We start from the raw sequence: 22,750 nt of genomic DNA, 5'->3' as shown, positions 1-22,750 counted from the left end.
TTTTCAAATACACATATTTTTGTCTTACTCACATTAATTTTTAATTTCCATCTGACTGAATACATGTATATACTATCTAACTGGGATTGTAAACTGTGTTTGTCCGTTGTAAAAACCGCTATATCATCGGCAAAAAGCAAAAGATATACTGAAAGTTGCTGTAAGTCACTATCTGACAAATTATTAAAATCTAGTGAATCACTAACATCATTAACAAACAGTATAAAAAGCAACGGTGAGAGTGGTTCCCCTTGCTTTAAACCCAGTGACATTTCAAAAAAAATCAGACAATTTAGATGTAGATGATATTTTAACACATGACGTGACTCTCTCATATAGTGATTTAACAATATTTACAAATTTACAACTTACACCAATTTCTACTAACTTTGTCCACAATGAATCACGGGTAATAGTGTCAAAACATTTCTCGTAATCTATAAAAGCACAGTAAAGTTTATTTTTGTTACAAAAAACCTTTTGAATAATACTATGAAGAATAAAAACACAATCTACAGTACTACGTTTATCTCTAAAACCAAATTGTATATCATTTAAAACATTTTCATTTTCACACCATTTATTCAGTCTATTTCTCAAACATAGTGAAAACAATTTAGCCATCGAGTTTATCAAGGTAATTCCCCTATAATTACTGGGGTTCGTAGGATCTCCTTTCTTATATATTGGAACTATGGTGCCTTTAGTCCAAGATTCAGGATAAATTCCACTTTCAAAAATCTTATTAAACAATTTAACAAGAAAGGGTGAAATAAAATGCTTAGCATCGATGAAAAAATCTGGTACCACATTATCTATGATGACATTTGCCCGTTGTTTATTGAGTGGACAATTGAATTAACCTTCCTTCTGCACCACCATAGATATCTTGCACGGATTAAAGTGGCAGTTATTATGCTCACCCAGGTGTAGATGAGCGATGTACATGTTAATTTGAAAAATAATTTGGAATTTCCCATCATTGTTAAAATAATATTTCACTATGAAAAAAGGAAATAAGTAATCCACGGAAATTTCTATAAATATCGTACTATATATATCGGTAAAGTTCAATCTTTTAATAAGTTAGGATTTTTTTTTATATTTTGTGCTAGTCATTTTCATCATCAGTTATAGGTCAATCACCATGAAAACATGAATAATAATGAAAATGACTCATTTATTTTTTTATTATAAAAACATTAATATCGTGAATATTGACATTGACTTTCGTCCGATTAAGTCACTTTTGTATTGTTCAATGTGGGCAAAAGTAAGATATCAGAACCGTATACAGCAATATTTTTTTATGAAAATGCATGGATATTAAATCATCATAATGATTTTTTTTAATGATAATTTATTCATTTCTGAAAACATGCGTCTTTCAGCGCTATATTTGACATTTTTTAAGTCACTTTCGTATTTTTCAATGTGAGGGAAAGGAAGATCTTTTAACTTGTGTAAATGCGGTTAAATCATCATAATGATTATTTTTAAAAATAAATATAATTGACTTCTGATATTGTACGTCTACAAATTAATTGCAATTTTAGTAATAAATTCAATTTAAACAGTATATTTGATATTTTGTAAGCCACTTTCGTATTTTTCAATGCGAGCGAAAGGAAGATCTCTGTATATAACTTGTGTAAATAAATGGCGATTTAATCATCATAATGATTATCTTTGAAAGTAAATATTATCATTTTCTGATATTATACGTCCACTTTGTGCAATATTAGTAAAAATAATTTCAATTTAAACGGTATATTTTATATTTTATAAGTCACTTTCGTATTTTTCAATGTAAGCGAAAGGATCTATAAGAATTTGTGTATATAAATTATGCAAATAAAAACCGAATAAATCATCATTATGATTATTTTTTATAATAATTATAAGTCATTTCTAATAATATACGTCTACAAACTGCAATTATATTGTAAAAGTCTATTACAAGGTTACTATTAATATTTTAAAAGTCACTTTCGCTCACTTTCGCTCACTTTCGTCAAAAATCTCACTTTCGTATTTTAGGCAAACCCGAAAAAAGAATCTATTAATTTAAACAAATAATCACTATCACTTAAGAACAATATAAAACTGTAAACTTAGGAGATTAAGATTTGCTTTCTTAAAAAACTACAGCAGATGTAACAAAATTGATACAAAAAATTGAATACAAACCGTTACACGTTTTATTATCAGCAGAAAGCGAGAAGCCTGTGCTACAGGAGCAGTAATAAGATCCAGGTGTATTAATACAGTTTTGGTTACAACCATGATAATTACTACTGCATTCATTTATATCTGTAAACAAAAATGTTACCAGTTAGATTAACATGTTAAAATATAAAGATAGTGAATTACCTTAGCTTTGTATGGAAAGTATAACTAATGTACCTTTTCAGAAATTTGTAAATGGAAAAGTTATAATTATAATATAGATTGTAGAGAGAATAGATTTAGTATAAGACTATGAGTACATGGATCTAACACCGGCTGCCGGTACAGACCGGAATATCTACCTCGACAGTAACTGTTAACGGCGGTAAGGAGGTTCTTACACCGGGTAGACATTCGTCACTGTAACAACTGTCAGTGTTGAATCTTTTTCTGGCATATAACAGATGAATGATATTTCGAAAAGTAAAAACGAAAACTAATATTTTTATTTAGGTATTTCCTTACAGTAGCGTATGAATTTAAATTTTCATTCATAACTGACGTTATTCTATGAACGAAATTCATTCCAAAAACACGCACGGGTATGTCATCACTTAAAGCACGTTATTCGCCTTACAATGTGGTGTAAAACAGGTTTTTCTAGCACCTATGTAAACAGTAGATTATTTTGTATAACATGCAACAATTGACGAGAGATACGTTCGGTATCGTGAGAGTTAAAAGAATAAATTACAAGGTATTATAACCCTAGAAAATAATTAAAGCAGGTTTTCACCATTATTATCTGGATCTGGATAACAATCAAATACTTAAACGGCAACGTACATACGAAAAGATATTTAGAAGTAAATTTCTAAAACCCATTTAGAAATAAATAGCTAAACTGTAATAAAGTTAAAGCACCTAGTAAACGATGTGAATGCCTCTCCTAAAATTAAAATGGAAATTTAAAAATATCCTTCATTTTATGAGAGCAATCTTACCATTGCATTTTCTTTCGTCACCTGCGAGGATATATCCAGACTTGCAATAACATTCGAAAGAACCATCTGTGTTACTACAATCATGCTGACAACCGCCATTGTTGGTACGGCATTCGTCTACCTCTGTTATATGTTAAACCATCAGTAATAAAGTGAAACGCGCCATTCATATTTTTGTTTCATAATAAAGTTTTGAACCAACAAAATAAATTATAATGTTGTAAAATTGAACCGCATGTACGGTCATAATCACAGACACTTAAATGTGACACTTTCGTGCAGTTTGAGGGAAAGAAACATTTTAGTGCCCTGCACGATTTAACTATGAGCGGTACTAAACAACATGAAATTCGAGACAATTTCCAAAGTAAAGAACTTGTTTTAAACGAATGTCCTTCTTTATATTTAAATCCTTTACATTGGATCATGGCCGTTTGGATCTTAGTGGCGTGAACTGATTGGTGTAATTATGTAATAACCGTATGTGATATACTTCCATAGTTGGATATCATTAATTTGTAAAGACAAATTATGATCACAAGTTAATGATAATTCAGATCAGTTTGTTTACTATGTATATTCCTACTTATAAAATATCTACGTGTTTTTTTTTATTTTGAAATAAAACTGCATATAAATGTTTAAATATCATACCAGTGCAAGTTTTACTGTCTGACATTATGAGAATATCCTGACCTACAGTCGCAGTTAAATGATCCATCAGTGTTGCGACAATTTTGTTGACAGCCACCATTATTTCTGCTACATTCATTTACATCTATTTAAATAGAAAAATAACATTGATATAAACAGCATTCATGCACGTATATAGAGGATATTGAATTAGTGTAAGTTCAAGAGTTAAATAAAATCATATTATGCGAGCCTCTGGCGTGCATAATATTATTTTATTCAACGAGTGCAATAAATTCAGTAATGAAGAACTTACACGAATTTAATAATCTTTTTATCACATACCCAAAATAAAGACCGTTTAAAGTGAAAAAGTCATTTTTCATTGACACGCCTATAGTATAACGCTAACATTTAGCGCGTCTTGTATAACGCTAATGACGTCATGCACGGCCGTGCAATACCATATTTACGGAGTCGCAAAATCGGCACGGGTGTGTGATAAATGTAAAATACAGATTGTAAAGTAGGTATTACAAATCATTAAATATAAGAGAATTTTGTTTTATCCCCTTAAGAACATTATGAAATTGTACACTTAAGGATATTAACATTTGCTTTTTAAAAAAAATAAAGCAATAAAAGATAATGTAACAAAATTGACAAAAACAAAATTGAAAAAAATGAATACAAACCGTTACACGTTTTATAATCAGAAGACAGTGAGAAGCCTTTGTTACAGGAACAGTAATAAGATCCAGGTGTATTGATACAGTTTTGATGACAACCATGATCATTACTACTGCACTCATTTATATCTGTAAACAAAAATTATGCAAGTAAGATTACCATGTTAAAACATAATATATGAATCTTACACTGGTTGCCGGTACAGACCGGAATTTCTAGCTCCAGGGTGACTGTTTACGGTGGTAACGAGGCTCTGCCTAGTTTCCGCTAAACTGTTACCCGAGAGCTAGATATTCCCATCTGCACCGACAGCCGGTGTTTGATTCTTTTTCTTGCATATTACATATAAATTATTTTCAGAACAAACATTACGAAAACTGATATTCTCATTACGCACTTTTTCCTTATAGTAGCGTATGAACTTACAACTTAATTAACGTTACTCATTCATAAAAGGCGCGCGGCCATGACGTCATTTAAAGCACGCGACTTGTCTTACATGAGGGGTGTAAGACAGAGTTTAATAGCACATGTGTAAACCTTACATAATCCTGTCTGATATCCTGTTTATATGTGAATTACCTAAGATTTAAATGTTTGGCAAGTATAACTGATAAGCCTTTTCAGAAATTTGTAAATGGAAAAGTTATAATTATAACGCAGATTTTAGAGAGAAAAGATTTCGTATAGGGGTATATGGATCTAACACCGGCTGCCGATACAGACCGGAATATCTGGCTCGACAGTAACTGTTTATTGCGGTAAGGAGTTTCTGCTACACAGTTACCCGAAAGCTAGATATTCGTCTCTGTGACAACTGCCAGTGTTTGAGTCTTTTTCTTGCATATCACAGATAAATACGGTTTTGAAAAGAAATTACGAAAGCTAATATTTTCATTTTGTATTATTTTCTAGTAGCGTATAAATTTACATTTTCATTTTTAACGGGAAAAAATACGTCAGCTTAAGAACGAACGCAATTCATCATAAACGACGCGCAGATAGGTCGTCATTTAAAGAACTTAATTTGTCTTACATTGGGTGCAAATCAGGTTTTTCTAGCACCCTTGTAAACAGTAGATTATCCTGAATAACATGCAACAATTAACGAGAGATACGTTCGGAATCGTGAATGTTAATAGATAAAAATGCAAGGTATTATAACTTTGGGAAATAGTTAAAGCAGGCTTTCATTCATTAGCATCTGGATAACAATCAAATACTTAAACGGCAACGATCATAAAAAAACGCTATTTATTTGTAAATTTCTAAACAAAACATTCATAATTAGATAGCTATACTGTAATTAAGTTAAAACACCAAGATAACTTATAAAATGCGTGATTTGAAAGCCTGTCCTAAAATAAAAATGGCAATATAAAAATATCCTTGATTTTATAAGAGCAGCATTACCATTGCAGTTTCTTTCGTCACCTGCGAGGATATATCCAGACTTGCAGTAACATTCGAAAGAACCATCTGTGTTACTACAATCATGCTGACAACCGCCATTGTTAGTACGACATTTGTCTACCTCTGTTATGTGTAGAAGCATTTTAATTAAGTGACATGTGCCATACATATTATTGTTTCATAATAAAGTTTTGAACCAACAAAATTAATTATAATTTTGTAAAATTGATCCGCATGTACGGTTATAATCACAGATACTTAAATGTGGCACTTTTGTGAAGTTTTAAGAAAGAAACATTTGAGTGTCTAGCACGACTTAACTATGATTCGGACTAAACAACATGAAATTCGAAACAATAATCGAAGTAAAAAAACTTGTTTTAAATAGTGCTCTTAACATTGTAAATTCTTTACGTTGCAAGTCATGCGACTTTGAATCTATACAGTGACTAACTGATTGTTTGCGGCAATTTATTAAGCCGTCATTGTTTGAATCATCATAATTAAATGATAGATATCACAACATTGAATGACGTCTCAGTTATAATTATACCATCATGTATTACAAATCATTAAATATAAGAGAATCTATTAATTTAAAAAATTATCACTATCACTTAAGAACATAACGAAACTTATTTACATTTGCTTTTCTTAAGAAATGCTAAAGTACTAAAGCATGATGTAACAAATTGATTTAGCAAAATTGAATACAAATCGTTAGACGTTCTATTATCAGTAGAAAGCGAAAAGTCTGTATTACAGGAACAGTGATATACTGTACACTTCAGGATATAAACATTTGCTTTCTTAAAAAACTAAAGCAATAAAAGATAGAAAGAGTATATGGATTCACAATAATTCTTTATGAGGTCATTTACGTTTATTGAAAGAGGGAAATAAACAGAAAATAAGGAAATTGTTGAAACAGTCTTGCATTCCTGAAACGACAACACTTATTCCAATGAAATAAATAAAAAAGCGTACAAATAAAAAATTATCAATTTACTTCACTCCAAGAAACTATAGAACACGTGACTTGGAACGTATAGTTGGAAATTAAAATATGCTTCTATTTTTTTAACAAACTAACCTTTGCAGTAATTGTTGTCATCTGTAAGCAAATATCCAGACCTACAGTAGCATTGGAATGAACCAACTACGTTCCTACAATCATGTTGACAACCGCCTTTGTTAATACGGCATTCATCTATGTCTGTTATGTGTGAAAACATTTTAATGAAGTGAAATGTGCTATCCATGTCAGTGTGTAATAACAAAGTTTTGAACCAACACAATAAAGTATAATTTTGTAATAGAAATCCGCATGAACGGTCCTGATCGTGGACCCTTATATTTGACACTTTCGTGCAGTTTGAGGAAAAGAAACATTTCACTGTCCTGCACGATTCAACTTTGAGCGAGACTAAACAACATGAAATAAAAAAAGCGTACAAATAAATAAAAAATGAAGTCAAATAAATTATAGAAAACGTGACTTGAATGTCAGTTGAAAATTGAAATGCTTGTATTATTAAAACAAACTAACCAGTGCAAGTTGCATTGTCATCTGTAAGCAAATATCCAGACTTGCAGTAACATTTGAATGAACCAACTACGTTTCTACAATCATGTTGACAACCGCCTTTGTTAATACGGCATTCGTCTATGTCTGTTATGTGTGAAAGCATTTTTAATTAAGTGAAAAAGCGCCATTCATATTATTGTGTAACCATTAATTATTTCAACATCCAAAATAAAGTATAACTTTGTAATATTGATCAGCATGTACGGTCATGATAACGGCTCCTTAAATGTAGCACTAAAGGCTAATTTAAGGGAAAGAAACATTTTAGTGTCCTGCAAAATTCAATTATAAGCGAGAGTAAACAACATGAAATTCGAGACAATTTCCGAAGTAAATAAAAAACTTGTTTTAAACTGTGGTCTTTCTGAACATTTAAATTATTTACATTGGATCATGGCCGTTTGAATCTTAGTGGCCTCAACTGATTTGTTTAATTATGTAATAAATCTATCCGATATGCTTCTATAGATTGATGTCGTAATTTGTAAAGAAAAATTATGATCGCAAATTACTGATCGTTCAGATCAATTTGCTGTATATCTTTAGTCCTACTTTTAAAAATGTCTACGCAACTTTGAGGAAATAAAAGTACATATACGAGTAAATGTGTAAAATCCCTACCAGTGCAAGTTTTACTGTCTGACATAAGAGAATATCCTGACCTACAGTGGCAGTTAAATGATCCATCTGTGTTGCGACAATTTTGTTGACAGCCACCATTGTTTGTGCTACATTCATCAATATCTATTCAAATAGAAGAATAAGAAACATTATTATAAAACGCATTCATGCACGTATTTATGAAGTACACGCTTATAAAACATGTATTACAAATCACTTAACATAAGAGAATCTATTTATTAAAAAAATCAATATAACTAAAGAACACTTGAGACTGTAAACTTTAGGATATCAACATTTGAGTTCTTTAAAAGATAAAGCCATAATGCATGATGTAACAAAATTGATTATACACAATTGAGTACAAACCGTTACACGTTTTATTATCAGAAGAAAGAAAGTAGCCTGCATAACAGGAACAGTAATAAGATCCAGGTGTATTGATACAGTTTTGGTTACAACCATGATCACTGCTACTGCATTCATTTTTATCTGTAAACAAAGAATATCCCAGTAAAATAAACATGTTAAAACATAAAGAAAGTGAATAACCTTAGCTTTAAATGAATGACAAGTATGATAGATGTACCTTTACATAAAGTTGTTATTGTAATGTAGATTGTAGAGAGAAAGGATTTCGTAAAAGAGTTAACGAGAGATCCGTACAGAATCGTGAGAGTTAATAGAAAAAAAAATTTAGAACTTTGGGAAATAATTAACGCAGGTTTTCATTCATTATCATCTGGATAACAAACAAATTCTTAAACGGCAACGATCATAAGAAATGCTATTTAAAAGTTTATTTCTATAAAGTTTTTCAAAAATAGGTAGCTATACTGTAATTAAGTTAAAGCACCTGGTTTACTTATAAAATGCGTGATGTGAATGCCTGTCCTAAAATAAAAATGGCAATATAAGATATCCTTGATTTTATAAGAGCAGTCTTACCATTGCATTTTCTTTCGTCACCTGCGAGGATATATCCAGGCCTACAGTAGCAAGAGAAAGAACCACCTGTGTTACTACAATTATGCTGACAACCGCCATTGTTAGTACGGCATTCGTCTATATCTGTTATTTATGATAGATATTATGATTGAGTCCAAAATATTTACTCCAATACGGAAAAACTCAAAATGTTGCATGTACCAGGTACATTTTAATCAATTTATTGTCATTGATGACAGTAATAAGTAAAATATGCCAACCCAATGTCTAAGCTAAAGAAGAATTAAAACATTTTAACCTTAAGTGTAATTTGATCTTCATTATATCAATCGACACATCTAAATACCAATCGACGACTTTTCAGCTTTATTGGTGAAGATGACCTGATGAGCTCTTTCGTGCATTTGTCTAGGCACGAACCGGTATCTTAGAAGAAACATCGACCTTCCTTAAGCTAGCACTTGCGGTTACTAAAAACTCGTTAAATCTAATGTTATTTAAGAAAAATTGGCCAGTATTAACTGAAGATCTTTAAAAAAAATCTTGATTTGTGTATTTTTGTTATAAATGTATCTGATTAACTTCAATCGTTTTATCGTATTTTGCATGGAAAGTAATGATAATCAGTAGTTTTGCATTTATTCATCAATTTCCATACTAAATTCCAAATATGAAATGGCAACATTCACTACTTAAATGTGAAAAATATGTATTAATGAACTATGCACCAGTAAAAAAGTATTTATAGTAGTAAAGGAAATATTAAATGAGTAAATTGACTGTACATCCTTAAATAAAAACAATAAACTATCCTTAAATCATAAGTAAACCTACCTTTACAATTTGTTTTGTCTTCTGTAAGCAGATACCCAGGTCTACAGTTGCAAGAAAACGAACCAACTGTGTTACTACAATCATGCTGACAACCACCATTGTTAGTATAGCATTCGTCTATGTCTGTTATATAAGATATATAATTCTGTTAATAAAGAGATATACTTGGTCACAACGAAATGTAGAACGTTCGAGCCGAACGACTTCGTAGAAATCTGCAGTCTTTGGGGGTTGCGTTCATTGAACGCCGCCTTTCTTTGTTGATCTTGTTTATCATATTTTACAAAGTTCCACGTCCGATATATTAAAATATAATTTAAGGTGTGTTGCGTTGTCGTTGAATGCATCCCACGTCAACGCAAAACACACCCTTCACATTAGGAAGTTATCTTTTGTTTGTTTGTTTTTGTGGGTTTTTTTGGCTTCTTTGTTTTGGAAAAGTTGTTCCGGTTAGGTGGTTTCCTGCTTACATTTGTTAGTGCATGATTGAACGGGAAACCAGCTGCAATCGTGCAATCGCAACTTTTCGGCCCTTTCCGTCACTCTTCGGATTAAAGATAATAGCCGAGGTAGTTCCGATTGAAATCGTGACAATTCGGGCGATTCCGTCATACTGCGGAATCAGACGAAGTAATATTACGGAAATCTAAGCTATTTTAGTTACTTCGGTAATCCCAGTTTGTTTATATAAAATAGGATTTCTATTTTTACTTGATTTATCGAAATTGTTCCGTTTCTATTCTTTTTCAAGACTCAAAAGTTATTTTCTTTTATAATTCGTTTTTGTCTTTATTAGTTTTATACAATAGAGAATGATTAGTGTAGTAGTATTCCGTCTCCAAAGGGCGGTCCTGCTTACCAAAAGATCGTGACCATTAGTGCATGATCAAGTTATATTTAGATCTACTGACAGAGTTGAGGTAATCTAAAAATAGCCCATGCATATCATTAACCTTACCACATGCTGATCTCCTGTGTTGTTATCATAGATATTTTAGGTGTAACATAGTTGATACATGCTTATTAATGCATTTACTTGTCTCTAAAGTTGCTATATAAATGAAATTAGCAACTGCCAAAACGAATGACTCTCTCTGCGAAATAAAGTGGAAATGAAATGTCAAATGTGCACACTTGTGATAGATAGGTCTGCACATGAGAGCCAATGTTAGTATCTTACGATTGATTATTTTCTTTATTAGTTTTATACAATAGAGAATAGATTTCGAATCGTTTTTGTAAAAAAATATTCGTTTTTACTAAAAAAAGATGCTACTGTTACGTTCAGTTATAATCAGTGGACTTCTGGTCCCTCTTTGGTCCAAATCTGCACGCATAACACTGGTGCTCAAACAAATGGACACAGGTGCTCGTCCAGTCTTGGGCTTACCCTACCTATCCCTATAAAAGTGAGAAAAAAAATTCGAGAAAAAAAAACTAAAAAAACCCTTTATGATATACCGTAATTCAAAAAAATTGTGATAATAAATTGAAACAAAAAAAACAATTTTAAAGAGATGGGATGATGGCACAACTGAGCAAGCCTTTCCTTTTAAAAGGAAACTTTATTTAAAATTCTCGCAACAACATTGTATGCGACCACGTTTGCACTTACGTTCGTCGACGTGTTTTTACCACACGTACCATGACGTACGTACGTTACCTTATGAAGGAGGCGAGGCCATATGAAGTGATTATGCTTTTTTGCACTTTTATGCATATCATAAGCAATTGATTGACCATATTTGATTAGCTGTTATATTGGTACAGTCTTTACTGTGGTAATGAACGCCGGCAATAGATCAACGTCCGGCGTACCCGAGTTTGCATCGTCAACATGCATTTCCTGTAACTTTTCAAATACAATGAAATTGGCCGTTAAAATGAGGTGGCTTTTTTATGAGAGGTGACCGTTATGGGAGGTTGTACTTTAACTTCCACCATCTATTTTTAGGCTAACAACAGAGTTTTAATATTCCAACAGAAGCTAAAGTAATAACTGATGATGGTGAAGAGGATGATGATTATATATGATTTTTGTATAAAACGCAATACATCAATGAAAACAGCCGTTACGACCCTATATCAGTCATTTGGGTTCTCTATTTAAAGTGCCAGAAATAACGTTATGCTAAAAAAAGTTTTGAAACAATAATGAAATCTAAGATCTTTCATTTCGTTTGAAATATTAGAACATCCGATCACAACGTAATGCTGTAATACTTGTTGGATTTCTGTTGTATTTCCATCTTGAACAATTGACATTCCTAGACACAATTGCAATAACGTTTAAAGTAATCATTGTCAAGGGTATATACCCGTTAGTACGACAAAAGCAGGAATATGTATGTATATTAGGTCATTCGAGATTCAATTCTCTAATTGCTCCAAATGTCATTATGTGCGTTGACGTTACATATATTCCCATCAGCCGTATTTTTTTTCTGGTTTTGTTTATGCGACGAAATTGTTCCTTTTTGCCACGTAAACAGATTCATTTTTGTCACGTAAACAGATTCCTTTTTGTCACATAAACAGATTCCTTTTTGTCACATAAACATATCATTATTTTGCGTGATAATAACAGAGGTTTAGGACGTTCTTTTACTTTAAATTGCTTCTTCATATTGTATTTTTAAAGGGATACTCAGGCAAAATAATGGCAAAAATATAAAAATGATTTTCTGTACTCAAATCACCCTAAAATGACATTTCTAAAGCCCCAACATGAATTTCTGTATAAATTCTATATATTTTGGGTTTGAAGTTTAAATATATCTATATATGTTGAACGAAATTTTGACGCGAACAGAATCACCGAATAGTTTAAAAACAAGTCATGCGATTTGAACAAACCCTGGAAGTTACAATAACAAATATTGTGGATATTGTATGATTGAAACAAGTCTAAGTAATTGATTTGACATGTTTTTTAACGTTTCCAGAGTACAGAGTGACAACTATTGTGAAATTTTAGCGCTCTAACCTGACCCACGCGGGTCAAGTTAGGAAAACACCATTTTATTCTTTATATGGAGAAAAGTTTTGTTCCTTTGACTGTTTAGTGTATTCATTTTGAGGACATTTACAGAATAATGAATGAAAATTTCAAAACTAAGAAATGAAAATTTTGCCTGTGTCTCCCTTTAACAAAGAATTTTAAAATTGAATCTTTTTTTTCTTGTTCTAATTGTGCAGTTCTAGTAATAAATGTATCTTAAATTCTTACAACGGTGACCAGTATCTTTTCGTAAAGAGCAGGAAAGAATAACATAATCACTTTTTCTATGCAGATTTTATTGTACTTTTGTGAGCATTTAGCTAAAGTTTTCTTATCTTTGTTAAGCCTGCATCGAACGATGGTTTCACGTTAAAAAGGCGTATTTAATTAAAACAAAATTACCATTGCTTGTTCTTTACGTATATCCTGGCATCTTTGCAATTTATGCTGTGGAGAGGATGAACACTCGTGAACGCTGATCAATGATTTAATTCTTATTCAACAGATGTTATTTCTACTTCTTTAGAAAAAGGTATTAAACCTTTTAATTACTGAAATTAAGCTCATTTATTCACTTACCTATACATTTTTGTCCGTCAGACATCAAGGAATATCCCAACCTACAGAAACAATGATACGACCCTGCTGTATTGCGACAGTTATGTTGGCACCCTCCGTTATCTGTGTTACATTCATTTATGTCTGTTTTGATATAAATCAAAAGGATTTTAGTTTATGTCGTTATCTCATATATACATGTACACATGTATAACAAAGTGTTATTATATTTGCAATAAATAAGATATCTATTTGTTGACAATTTAAATGGTATTTTTGATTAAGTACTTATAATTTAGGCGTCATTATTAAAATAATTGTTAAAACAACTAGGATTGACGATATTCAATAAATCATCCCCAATCAAATGCCGGAAATCATTTAATCTGTTTTCAACATAAACTAGATCTATTTTCACTACTATTTAAGCAAATGCTGTTAATGCTTCATAAATTGGAAAATCAAATTACAAATTGTAATATGTTACATACAAAATATTTGCAGAAACAAATTTGGTTTGGGTCAAACTTAAACCAATCATATTAAATCTTTTCAGAATATACTTTACCAAAAGTATTGATCAAAGTTTTGTCTATTGGTAAGAAAGCAATTGATGTATATAATTTATGAAATTTTATCGAAATAACTCACCACAGTCGTATTTGTTTTAATTGGTATTATTTTTGCGTCAAAAGTGAGCCTTTTGATACATAAACAGGTTATAATTTTGAGTTGAAAATGAGTTTAGGAACATTTTTTAATTTTAAATTGCTTCTTTGCATTGTATTTTTAAACAATGTATTTCAAAATTCAATCTATTTTGCCTTGTTTTAATTGTGGTTTTCTTATAATAAATGTATCTTTAATACTCGTATCCATTTTCATTTCGTCAAGAGCAGCGAACAATAAAATAGTAACTTTTATATGCTGATTTTATTGAATTATCGCGAGCGTTTATCTGAGTTTTTTTATTTTTATTCAGCATGGATCGCTGATTGTTTCATATAAAAAGGCGTTCAATTTCAAAACAATTTCTCATTTAAACAAAATTACCATTTCATGTCCGTTCTTCACTAGCTAATATATATCCTGATCTACACAACGGTGTATAAATGTACATGTTAGACTAAGTGTAAGACATACAATTTGCTATTTAAATACACGCAGTCATTAACCACTGTAGTAAAAATGGTTGGTAGAAGCGTCGACAAAAAGATGAAATACGGGCTAACATCAAAGCTCTCTCAAAACTGGGTTGCTCTTTGTAACATTTGATGACTGAACTCTCTACTGCTTATGGGCCTTCTTGTGTGTCTAATGACACAGTTAGGCAATGGAAAAAGAAATTTGAGTATGTTGTAGAGTGCATCAAAATGCACCAAAATTAGGTAGGCCAAAATCTGCATCTCATAACGAAATCGTTTCCAAAATAAAGGATATCATTGAAGGAGATGCCAGATTTACAGTTTTAGTTTAATAATATTTTATTGCTCTTTGAATACAATTTATAACATTATTTCCACAAAACAACATTTTTTAACAAAGGGCAAAAGGGTTGAACAACAAGTTCTAGCAACATTAGTAACTGTCCTTCCCTTAAGCATTATAAGATATAGAAACGAAAACATGTTTAAACACTATACACATGAGCAATTACAAATATTAAGGCGGAAACAAAAACAAAGTAGCGAATAGAATTCGACATCAAATTTAAGAGAAAAAAAAACAAAAACAAAAAAACATTTGCTTATCAAATTTTTTAGATAAAAAAATATAATAGTAATTTTCCTGCACTTGCAGTATGTGATGGTTTGTATGGCTGTCAAAATATGTCATTTATAAGGGGAATTAGAAGAATTAATATTGGAACAACGATTGTTATTTTTACATGTACTTATTTCTTATTATTTAAATCTATGTGTATTTTTTATATATTTTTGAACCTCATGAAATAAAAAAGAGTTTTCATCGACTGATAAATTTTCTTTTCCATAAAGGAGAGTACTTGTACTTAATGGATGAAAAGGGCGAGTGGAAGTGAAAAGTTGGAGTCTTTGAACACCAAAAAGTTTACAGTTAAAAAAGAAATGTTCAGCATCCTCCTCGATATGGCAAAACTCACAAACAGGGGAGTTTGCTAAGTGATTTCTATACAGATCATCATTCAAATTACTACATCTATTTCTTAAACGTGCATGGTAAACAGATGTTAACCTTTCTCCAATTAAATAATATTTAGGGACAAGTGTGGGTTTGAATTTATCCTTGAGTTTAGTTTTGAACACATTTAAAGAAGTCGAGTCACGTATCTCATTATCAAGACTATTCCATGCCGAAATTGCTGAGGGTATAAATGATCTAGAAAATATTTCTGTTCGTCGTGCTATTGTTACGTAATTATCGTTATTTCTAAGGTTATATTGGCTACTTTCTGATACAAAATTTGGGAACAAAGTGTCCAGATAACTTGGAAGCTCCCCATTTTTAGCTTTATACATTATTGATAATTTTTGCATTAAACGACGATCTGCTAAAGAGACCCAACCTATTTCATGCAGAAGTATTTCTATAGACACTGAGCGAGTCAAACCAGTTACTAAGCGCGCAGCTTCGTATTGCATTTTTTCAATTTTTTCTTTTTCATATAAGGTACAACTATCCCAAATAACACTAGCATATTCTAATAAAGGCCTCATATAGGAAATACAAATTTGATTTAATGTTGTTCTATTTAGTTTGAACTTTAATAAACGCATAGAACCTAATATTTTGGACGCCGAGTTAGTTATATTATTAATATGTTCATGCCAGGTTCCATCATCACTTAAGGTTAACCCCAAATGCCTGTGGTGTTGAGTGTAATTAAGTTGAACATTGTTAAAGTACAAAAAAGGTCTTTCATTTCTAATAAGAGAACAAAATAATACTTCTGTCTTATTAGGATTAAAGGTTACAAGCCATTGGTCTGCAATTTACAGATTTACAGTTCGAATATTGCACGAGTTAGGCATATCACTATCAACGGTTCACTTTATTTTGAAGAAGCATTTGAAAGTCAGAAAGATTTCTGCTAGATGGATGCCACATCTGTTGACCGATGAGCAAAAGAGGCAACGGGTTAAGGTGGCAAAAAAGCTGCTTCAAATGTTTCCAAAATATGACACAAAATAGTTTTTCGTCACAGGTGATGAAACCTGGGTCCATTATTTTGAGCCCGTCAGAAAAGTTAGCAACAAAATCTGGGCCACTTAACACAACAAACGCCCAATAATTGCCAAACAATCTTTGAGTGCAAAGAAGGTTTTGTATGCAATTTTCTTCTCTGGTGAAGGAGTCGCAATAAAAGTGCCGGTGAAAAAGTGCAAAAGTATCACTGGGAAGTACTACAAAGACGTAGTACTTAAGAAACTGAAAAAGTATTATAAGAAACGACGCCCTGTCACTGGTTTTAAGCATATCCGTCTTCTACATGACAATGCCACCGCTCATACCTCCGCAATAGTTTTGGCGTTTTTGAAAAAAGAAAAAGTAACTGTTTTGCTTCACCTTCCCCCCCCCCCCACATTCTCCAGACCTTGCCTCATGTGATTTCTTTTTGTTTCCGAAATTGAAATCATTCCTTGCTGGGCGGAAATACAACACGCACTTGGATCTGCCATTCATCAGTACCTTATTACTGTGCCTGAATCAGCGTACCGTGACGCCTTCAAAAAGGGGATACATCGACTGAAACTTTGCATTTCTAGCCACGGGGAGTACTTCGAGGGCATGAAATGAACACTTTTGAGCTAACTTGAAATTTGAGGTCTCCAGATAGAAATAAGCAATACATTTCGAACATCCCTCGTAACTCATATTCAAAAGAGTTATTTCTACTTCTTTATAATAAGGTTTCACAAAATTGTCATAAAAAAAATTACAATTTCAAAACAGTTTCTCATTTAAACAAAATTACCATTGCATGGCCTTTCATCACTAGCCACCTCTTTTGACAAGACATTCGTCTCTCTCTGTTAAATTAAGGAAATTGTGAAAACATTAAAATTGCAACAAAATGTAACGAATTGGTTTTTGGTTATAACCTCCACTGTGAATATGTATATTTTTATGTAATTCAATATTGCATCTTTGCATTTTCTGCTGTTGACAGGATGAACACTTGTGAACACTGATCAATGTTTTAACTCACATTAAGCAGATGTTATTTCTACTTCTTTAGAAAAGGGTATTCCAAAATTTGAAGAAACCTTTTCATTACTGGAATCAAACGCATTTATTCACTAACCTGTACATTTTTGTTCGTCAGACATCAATAAATATCCCGACCTGCAGTAGCAATAATACGACCCAACTGTATTGCGACAGTTATGTTGGCACCCTCCATTATCTGTGCTACATTCATTTATGTCTGATTTGATAAATCAAAAGAAGTTTAGTTTTAGTAGTAGTCTAACATATATAACACATTGTTATTTCTATTTGCAATAAATAAGATATTTATTTCTTGTAAAATTAAACGGCATTTTGGATTAAGTACTTATAATAAATCCGTCCTATTTAACTAATTGTTAAATACGAGAACAAATATGGGCACAACTTTAACCAATCATATTAAATCTTTGTGAGAATATACGTTTCCAAAAGTCTTGATCAAAGTTTTGATAAGTGGTTAAAAAATGAATTGATATAAATCATTTATGAAATTTTACCGAAACAACTAACCACAGTCGTATTTGTTTTTATTGGTTTTCTTTATGCGGCAAAAATGTGCTTTTTGTTATATGAATAGGTTATTATTATGAATTGAAAATGATATTGGGGGTAATTACTGTGGTTAGGAACGTTCTTTAACTTTAAATTGCCTCTTTGTATTGTATTTTTAACAATGTATTTCAAAATTGATTCCTTTTTGCCTTGTATTAGTAGTGTAGTTCTAAGAATAAATTAATCTTTAATATTTTTATCCATTTTTATTTCGTAAAGAGCAGGGAACAATAAAATAATCACTTTTCTATGCTGATTTTATTGCATGATCGTGAGTGTTTATCTAAGTTTTTCTCATCTTTGTTAAGCCTGGATCGCATGATGGTTTCATATAAAAGAAAAATGTGTTCAATTTAATAACAGTTTCTTATCTAAACAAAATTTACCATTGCATGTCCTTTCATCACTAGCTAATATATATCCTGATCTGCAGGAGCACACGAACGAAGCATCTGTGTTCCTACAATAATGCTGACAGCCACCTCTATTGACAAGACATTCGTCGCTTTCTGTTAAATTAAGGAAATTGTGTAGACATTAGAATTGCAACAAAATCTAATGAATAAGTTGTTTGGTTATATTATAACATCCACTGTGTTTATTATATATTCTATGTTATTCAACCTTGCATCTTTGTATTTTCTGCTGTTGACTGGATGAACACTTGTGAACACTAATGAATGTCTTACTCATATTCAACAGAGGTTATTTCTACTTCTCCCAAAATTTGAAGAAACCTTTTAATTACTGAAATTAAACGCATTTATTCACTTACCTGTACATTTCTGTCCGTCAGACATTAAGGAATATCCCGACCTACAGTAGCAATCATACGACCCAACTGTATTGCGACAGTTATGTTGGCAGCCTCCGTTATTTGTGTTACATTCATTTATGTCTGTTTTGATATAAATCAAAAGAAGTTTTATTTATGTCTTTAATCTAACATATATAACAAAATTGTAAATTCTATTTGCAATAAGTAAGATATTTATTTGTTGCAAAATTAAACGGCTTTTTTAATTCAGTACTTATTATGAAGTTTTTTTAACTTATTGTAAAGTATGAGAACAAAGATCAACTAAGATGAACGCCATTCAATGAATCATCCCCAAACAAAAGCAGTAAACCATTTTATCTGTTTTTGAGATAAACCTGATCTAGTTCACAATATTTAAGCAAATAATGTTTATTCTTTATAAATTGGTATACATTGTTTAAAAAAACAAATTACAAATTGTAATATGTTACAGGCGAAATTTTTTGCAGAACGATATTGGTTAGGGTCAATGTTTAACTAATCATATTAAAATTTTGTGAGAATATACTTCTCCAAAAGTCAATATCAAAGTTTGGTTAAGTGGTAAAAACAGTTGATGTAAATAATTTATGAAATTTTATCGTAACAACTTACCACAGTCGATATGTTTTAATTGGTTTTATTTATGCGTCAAAAGTGTGCTTTTTGTTATATATATATATAGGTCAGGATAATGAGTTGAAAATGGGGTTTGGGGTAATAACAGAGGTTAGGAACGTTATTTAATTTTAAATTGCCTCTTTGCATTGTATTTTTCACAATGTATTTCAAAATTGAATCTTTTTTTTTTTGCTTTGTATTAATTGTGTTTTTCTAAATTAATAATAAATGTATCTTAAATACTTTCAACCATTTTTATTTCGTCAAGAGCAGGGAACAATAATATAATCACTTTTCTATGCAGATTTTATTGCATTATCGTTTATCTAAGTTTGTCTTATTTTTGTTAAGCCTGGATCGCATGATGGTTTCATATAAAAAAGCTTACAATTTCAAAACTGTTTCTCATTTAAACAAAATAACCATTACATGGCCTTTCGTCACTAGCCACCTCTGTTGACAAGACATTCGTCTCTGTCTGTTGAATTCAGGAAATTGTGAAGACATGTGTAAACATTAAAATTGTATTGTAACAATATTTAACGAATGGGTTGTTTGGTTATCTTATAACCTCCTCTGTGTTTTTATATATTTTCAATAAAATTCAATCTTGCATCTATGCATTTTCTGCTGTTGACAGGATGAACACTTGTAAACACTGATAAATGTCTAACTCATATTCAACAGAGGTTAATTCTACTTTCTTTGAAAAAGGTATCCCATAATTTGAAGAAACCTTTTAATAACTGGTATTGAACGCATTAATCGCTTACCTGTACAATTCTGTCCGTCAGACATCAAGGAATACCCCGAACTACAGTAGCATTCATACGACCCTGCTGTATTACGACAGTTATGTTGGCACCCTCCGTTATTTGTGCTGCATTCATTTATGTCTGTTTTGATACATAACAAAATGAGTTCAGTTAAGGGAATAATTTTACAATTATTACAAATGTTATTTCTGTTGTCAATAAACCAGATTTGTATCTGATAAAGAGGTCGTTTTAATTCAATCATAATACATTTAATCTCTTGTTTTCATTATAAAGTTGGACTTCTTCAGCAAATATTTCAATAGTGACTGCTGTTGTTTAAACAATTCTTACAGTTTTGAAATGATTTTGCAGAATCATGTTGAGATCTTACATTCGAAATAAGAATTAGACTTGACTTACCATCGGAGCATGAAGTTCCTGTCCATCCTACACAGCACCTGTTCTCTGTACATTGAACGTAGCAAGTTTTGCTTTTCAGACTAGATAAAATGAGTGAATAAAAATGATGATATGTTATCAGTGAAATACAATGTATGTGTAATAGAACATTGATTCTAGAATAGATGTTGTACAAGTTGTTCTTACCCGTAACACGTTGGAACGTACATGTAATGTGATTGAATTAAGCCATCGTAATACAGCCATTGTGTTGGTAGTAAAACATTGTATTTTTTTACCCCTTAACTTTTCATACTCTGTTACAGATTGAAAGACAGGCAAATCTATTACATAAATAGTAGGTAAGTGTTTGAATATTTAAAAATAGTATTTCATTATCTATCTTATAATTGACATCGAGCACAATGTTAAACAAAAATCGAATTGAATATACTGAGAGTGATGAACAAAATCAATCGTAGAATTTGATTGTAAATCTATAATGATATCATACGTCGGGAGTGTTTCTTAATTTTTTATGCAATTAATAGATATTAAGTGCACTTTTGTCTCACATTCACTCGAATTACTTAATTTGTTAAATTGTACAGTTAAAAGATTGAACAACCAGTAACCTTCAATAATATAAGTGTTGCCACGTAAAGAAACCTCTGAGATTTCTACGTAGTCTGTGTCGATATATTAAGATGTAACTTACTATTTTATTATGATAATGAAACCGATACCTATATTTATAGCATGTTCCCCACCAGCAATCATCATCTTTAGACGAATAGTAGCAAACCCTTTGGCAAGTTCCTGAATAGTAGCATACTCTAGCAGTACCTAAACTGGTTAACAAAACAAAAACACCAATTACTTTATTACATTTTTAAACTTATTCATCTAATACATGTCGGATATTTCGGATTTCACAAGCAAACGTTTAATTTTTACATTTTATTGTAAAAAAAAAACAATAGATAAATTTTCTGATTTTATCCTCTCTTTTGTCTTTCTTTCTACAAATTAATAACAGTCTGAGATGCTTTATCGGAGAGGCTTGATATTCAATTTAATAAATTTGTTATATTCCGTTTTATTTTTAAAGAAATCTTATTTTACGTAAAAAGAACATGTTATAAAAATATTTACCTTAAACAGAGAAATGCAATAATAATTCGTAATAACATTGTTGTCATATTTTTTTTTTAATTTGTAAAGGTGAAAAGACTTTTGAAGCAGGAAGACTTTTTTAACCAAATACAATATCATTTAAAGGCCCGTAATGCCTAAAAATGCTTCTATTTTTATTTCTCAAAAATGTTTTATTTCGTTATATTTCATAGTATACAAAAGTTACTAATTGGCTTATTACAAGAACCATCTTGTTCATTTTTGGCAATAAGTACAGTTATTATAGTGAATTATTATTTTGTATGGAAGTCAAAATACTACTTTGTTTACATTTTGCTACTTTTATGACAACTTATTTCACACCTATCGCTAGATTTTTAGGTAACCCGCACAAAACATTTTCTAAAACCATTATTTAAACATTAAAAAATCATTTTAACCCTGTTTAAAAAAAAAAAATATTTCCGAAGCATAATGTGCCTTCAACGTGCAAAACTTGAATTTGTCCAGGTTTGAATATGGTATAGTCCAATTAACATTATAAATCTATCTCTTGTACAAATGGATCAGGAGGTTTCAACTCTATATGTTAAGATGCTGGTAATACTTCAAGTTTATTTGATGAAAAAAAATCTGATTTATCGAATCCGTATAAACAGCTAATATTATTAGAGATTTTAAAAAAATATAATAATATCAACCTTTGCCAAGCATTATTGCCATTTCAGTTGGATAAAAGTTGTTCAGTTTCTATACAAACAAATGAGACAAATATATACCATTGTAAGATTTCAATATCTAGTTTGTATGTTA

The 22,750-nt window shown here is 31.0% G+C and overlaps 1 protein-coding gene across 1 annotated transcript in view; it reads right to left on the bottom strand.

Annotated features, from left to right (window-relative positions):
• LOC132715768 (fibrillin-1-like) overlaps positions 1-22,049 on the bottom strand; it is a 37,404-nt gene extending 15,355 nt beyond the window's left edge. The window contains exons 1-19 of the mRNA XM_060698837.1: positions 21,956-22,049; positions 21,547-21,651; positions 20,822-20,901; positions 20,417-20,539; positions 18,999-19,121; positions 18,610-18,732; positions 17,745-17,867; positions 13,481-13,603; positions 9,901-10,023; positions 9,067-9,189; positions 8,488-8,610; positions 8,119-8,241; positions 7,459-7,581; positions 7,003-7,125; positions 5,910-6,032; positions 4,502-4,624; positions 3,828-3,932; positions 3,174-3,296; positions 2,191-2,313 (exon numbers count right to left, since the gene is read on the bottom strand). Of these exons, the coding sequence (XP_060554820.1) occupies positions 2,191-2,313; positions 3,174-3,296; positions 3,828-3,932; positions 4,502-4,624; positions 5,910-6,032; positions 7,003-7,125; positions 7,459-7,581; positions 8,119-8,241; positions 8,488-8,610; positions 9,067-9,189; positions 9,901-10,023; positions 13,481-13,603; positions 17,745-17,867; positions 18,610-18,732; positions 18,999-19,121; positions 20,417-20,539; positions 20,822-20,901; positions 21,547-21,651; positions 21,956-22,002 (2,182 nt within the window). The 5' untranslated portion in view covers positions 22,003-22,049. The remainder of the gene's footprint in view (positions 1-2,190; positions 2,314-3,173; positions 3,297-3,827; positions 3,933-4,501; positions 4,625-5,909; positions 6,033-7,002; positions 7,126-7,458; positions 7,582-8,118; positions 8,242-8,487; positions 8,611-9,066; positions 9,190-9,900; positions 10,024-13,480; positions 13,604-17,744; positions 17,868-18,609; positions 18,733-18,998; positions 19,122-20,416; positions 20,540-20,821; positions 20,902-21,546; positions 21,652-21,955) is intronic.
• Positions 22,050-22,750: the final 701 nt, after the last annotated feature.

This window comes from Ruditapes philippinarum, unplaced genomic scaffold (genome assembly GCF_026571515.1).
Source record: "Ruditapes philippinarum isolate M1 unplaced genomic scaffold, ASM2657151v2 ctg1806_1_1_1_1, whole genome shotgun sequence".
NCBI lineage: Eukaryota > Metazoa > Mollusca > Bivalvia > Venerida > Veneridae > Ruditapes > Ruditapes philippinarum.
The sequence above is the reverse complement of the archived record's forward strand: the minus strand, read 5'-3'. Positions and strand labels throughout refer to the sequence as shown.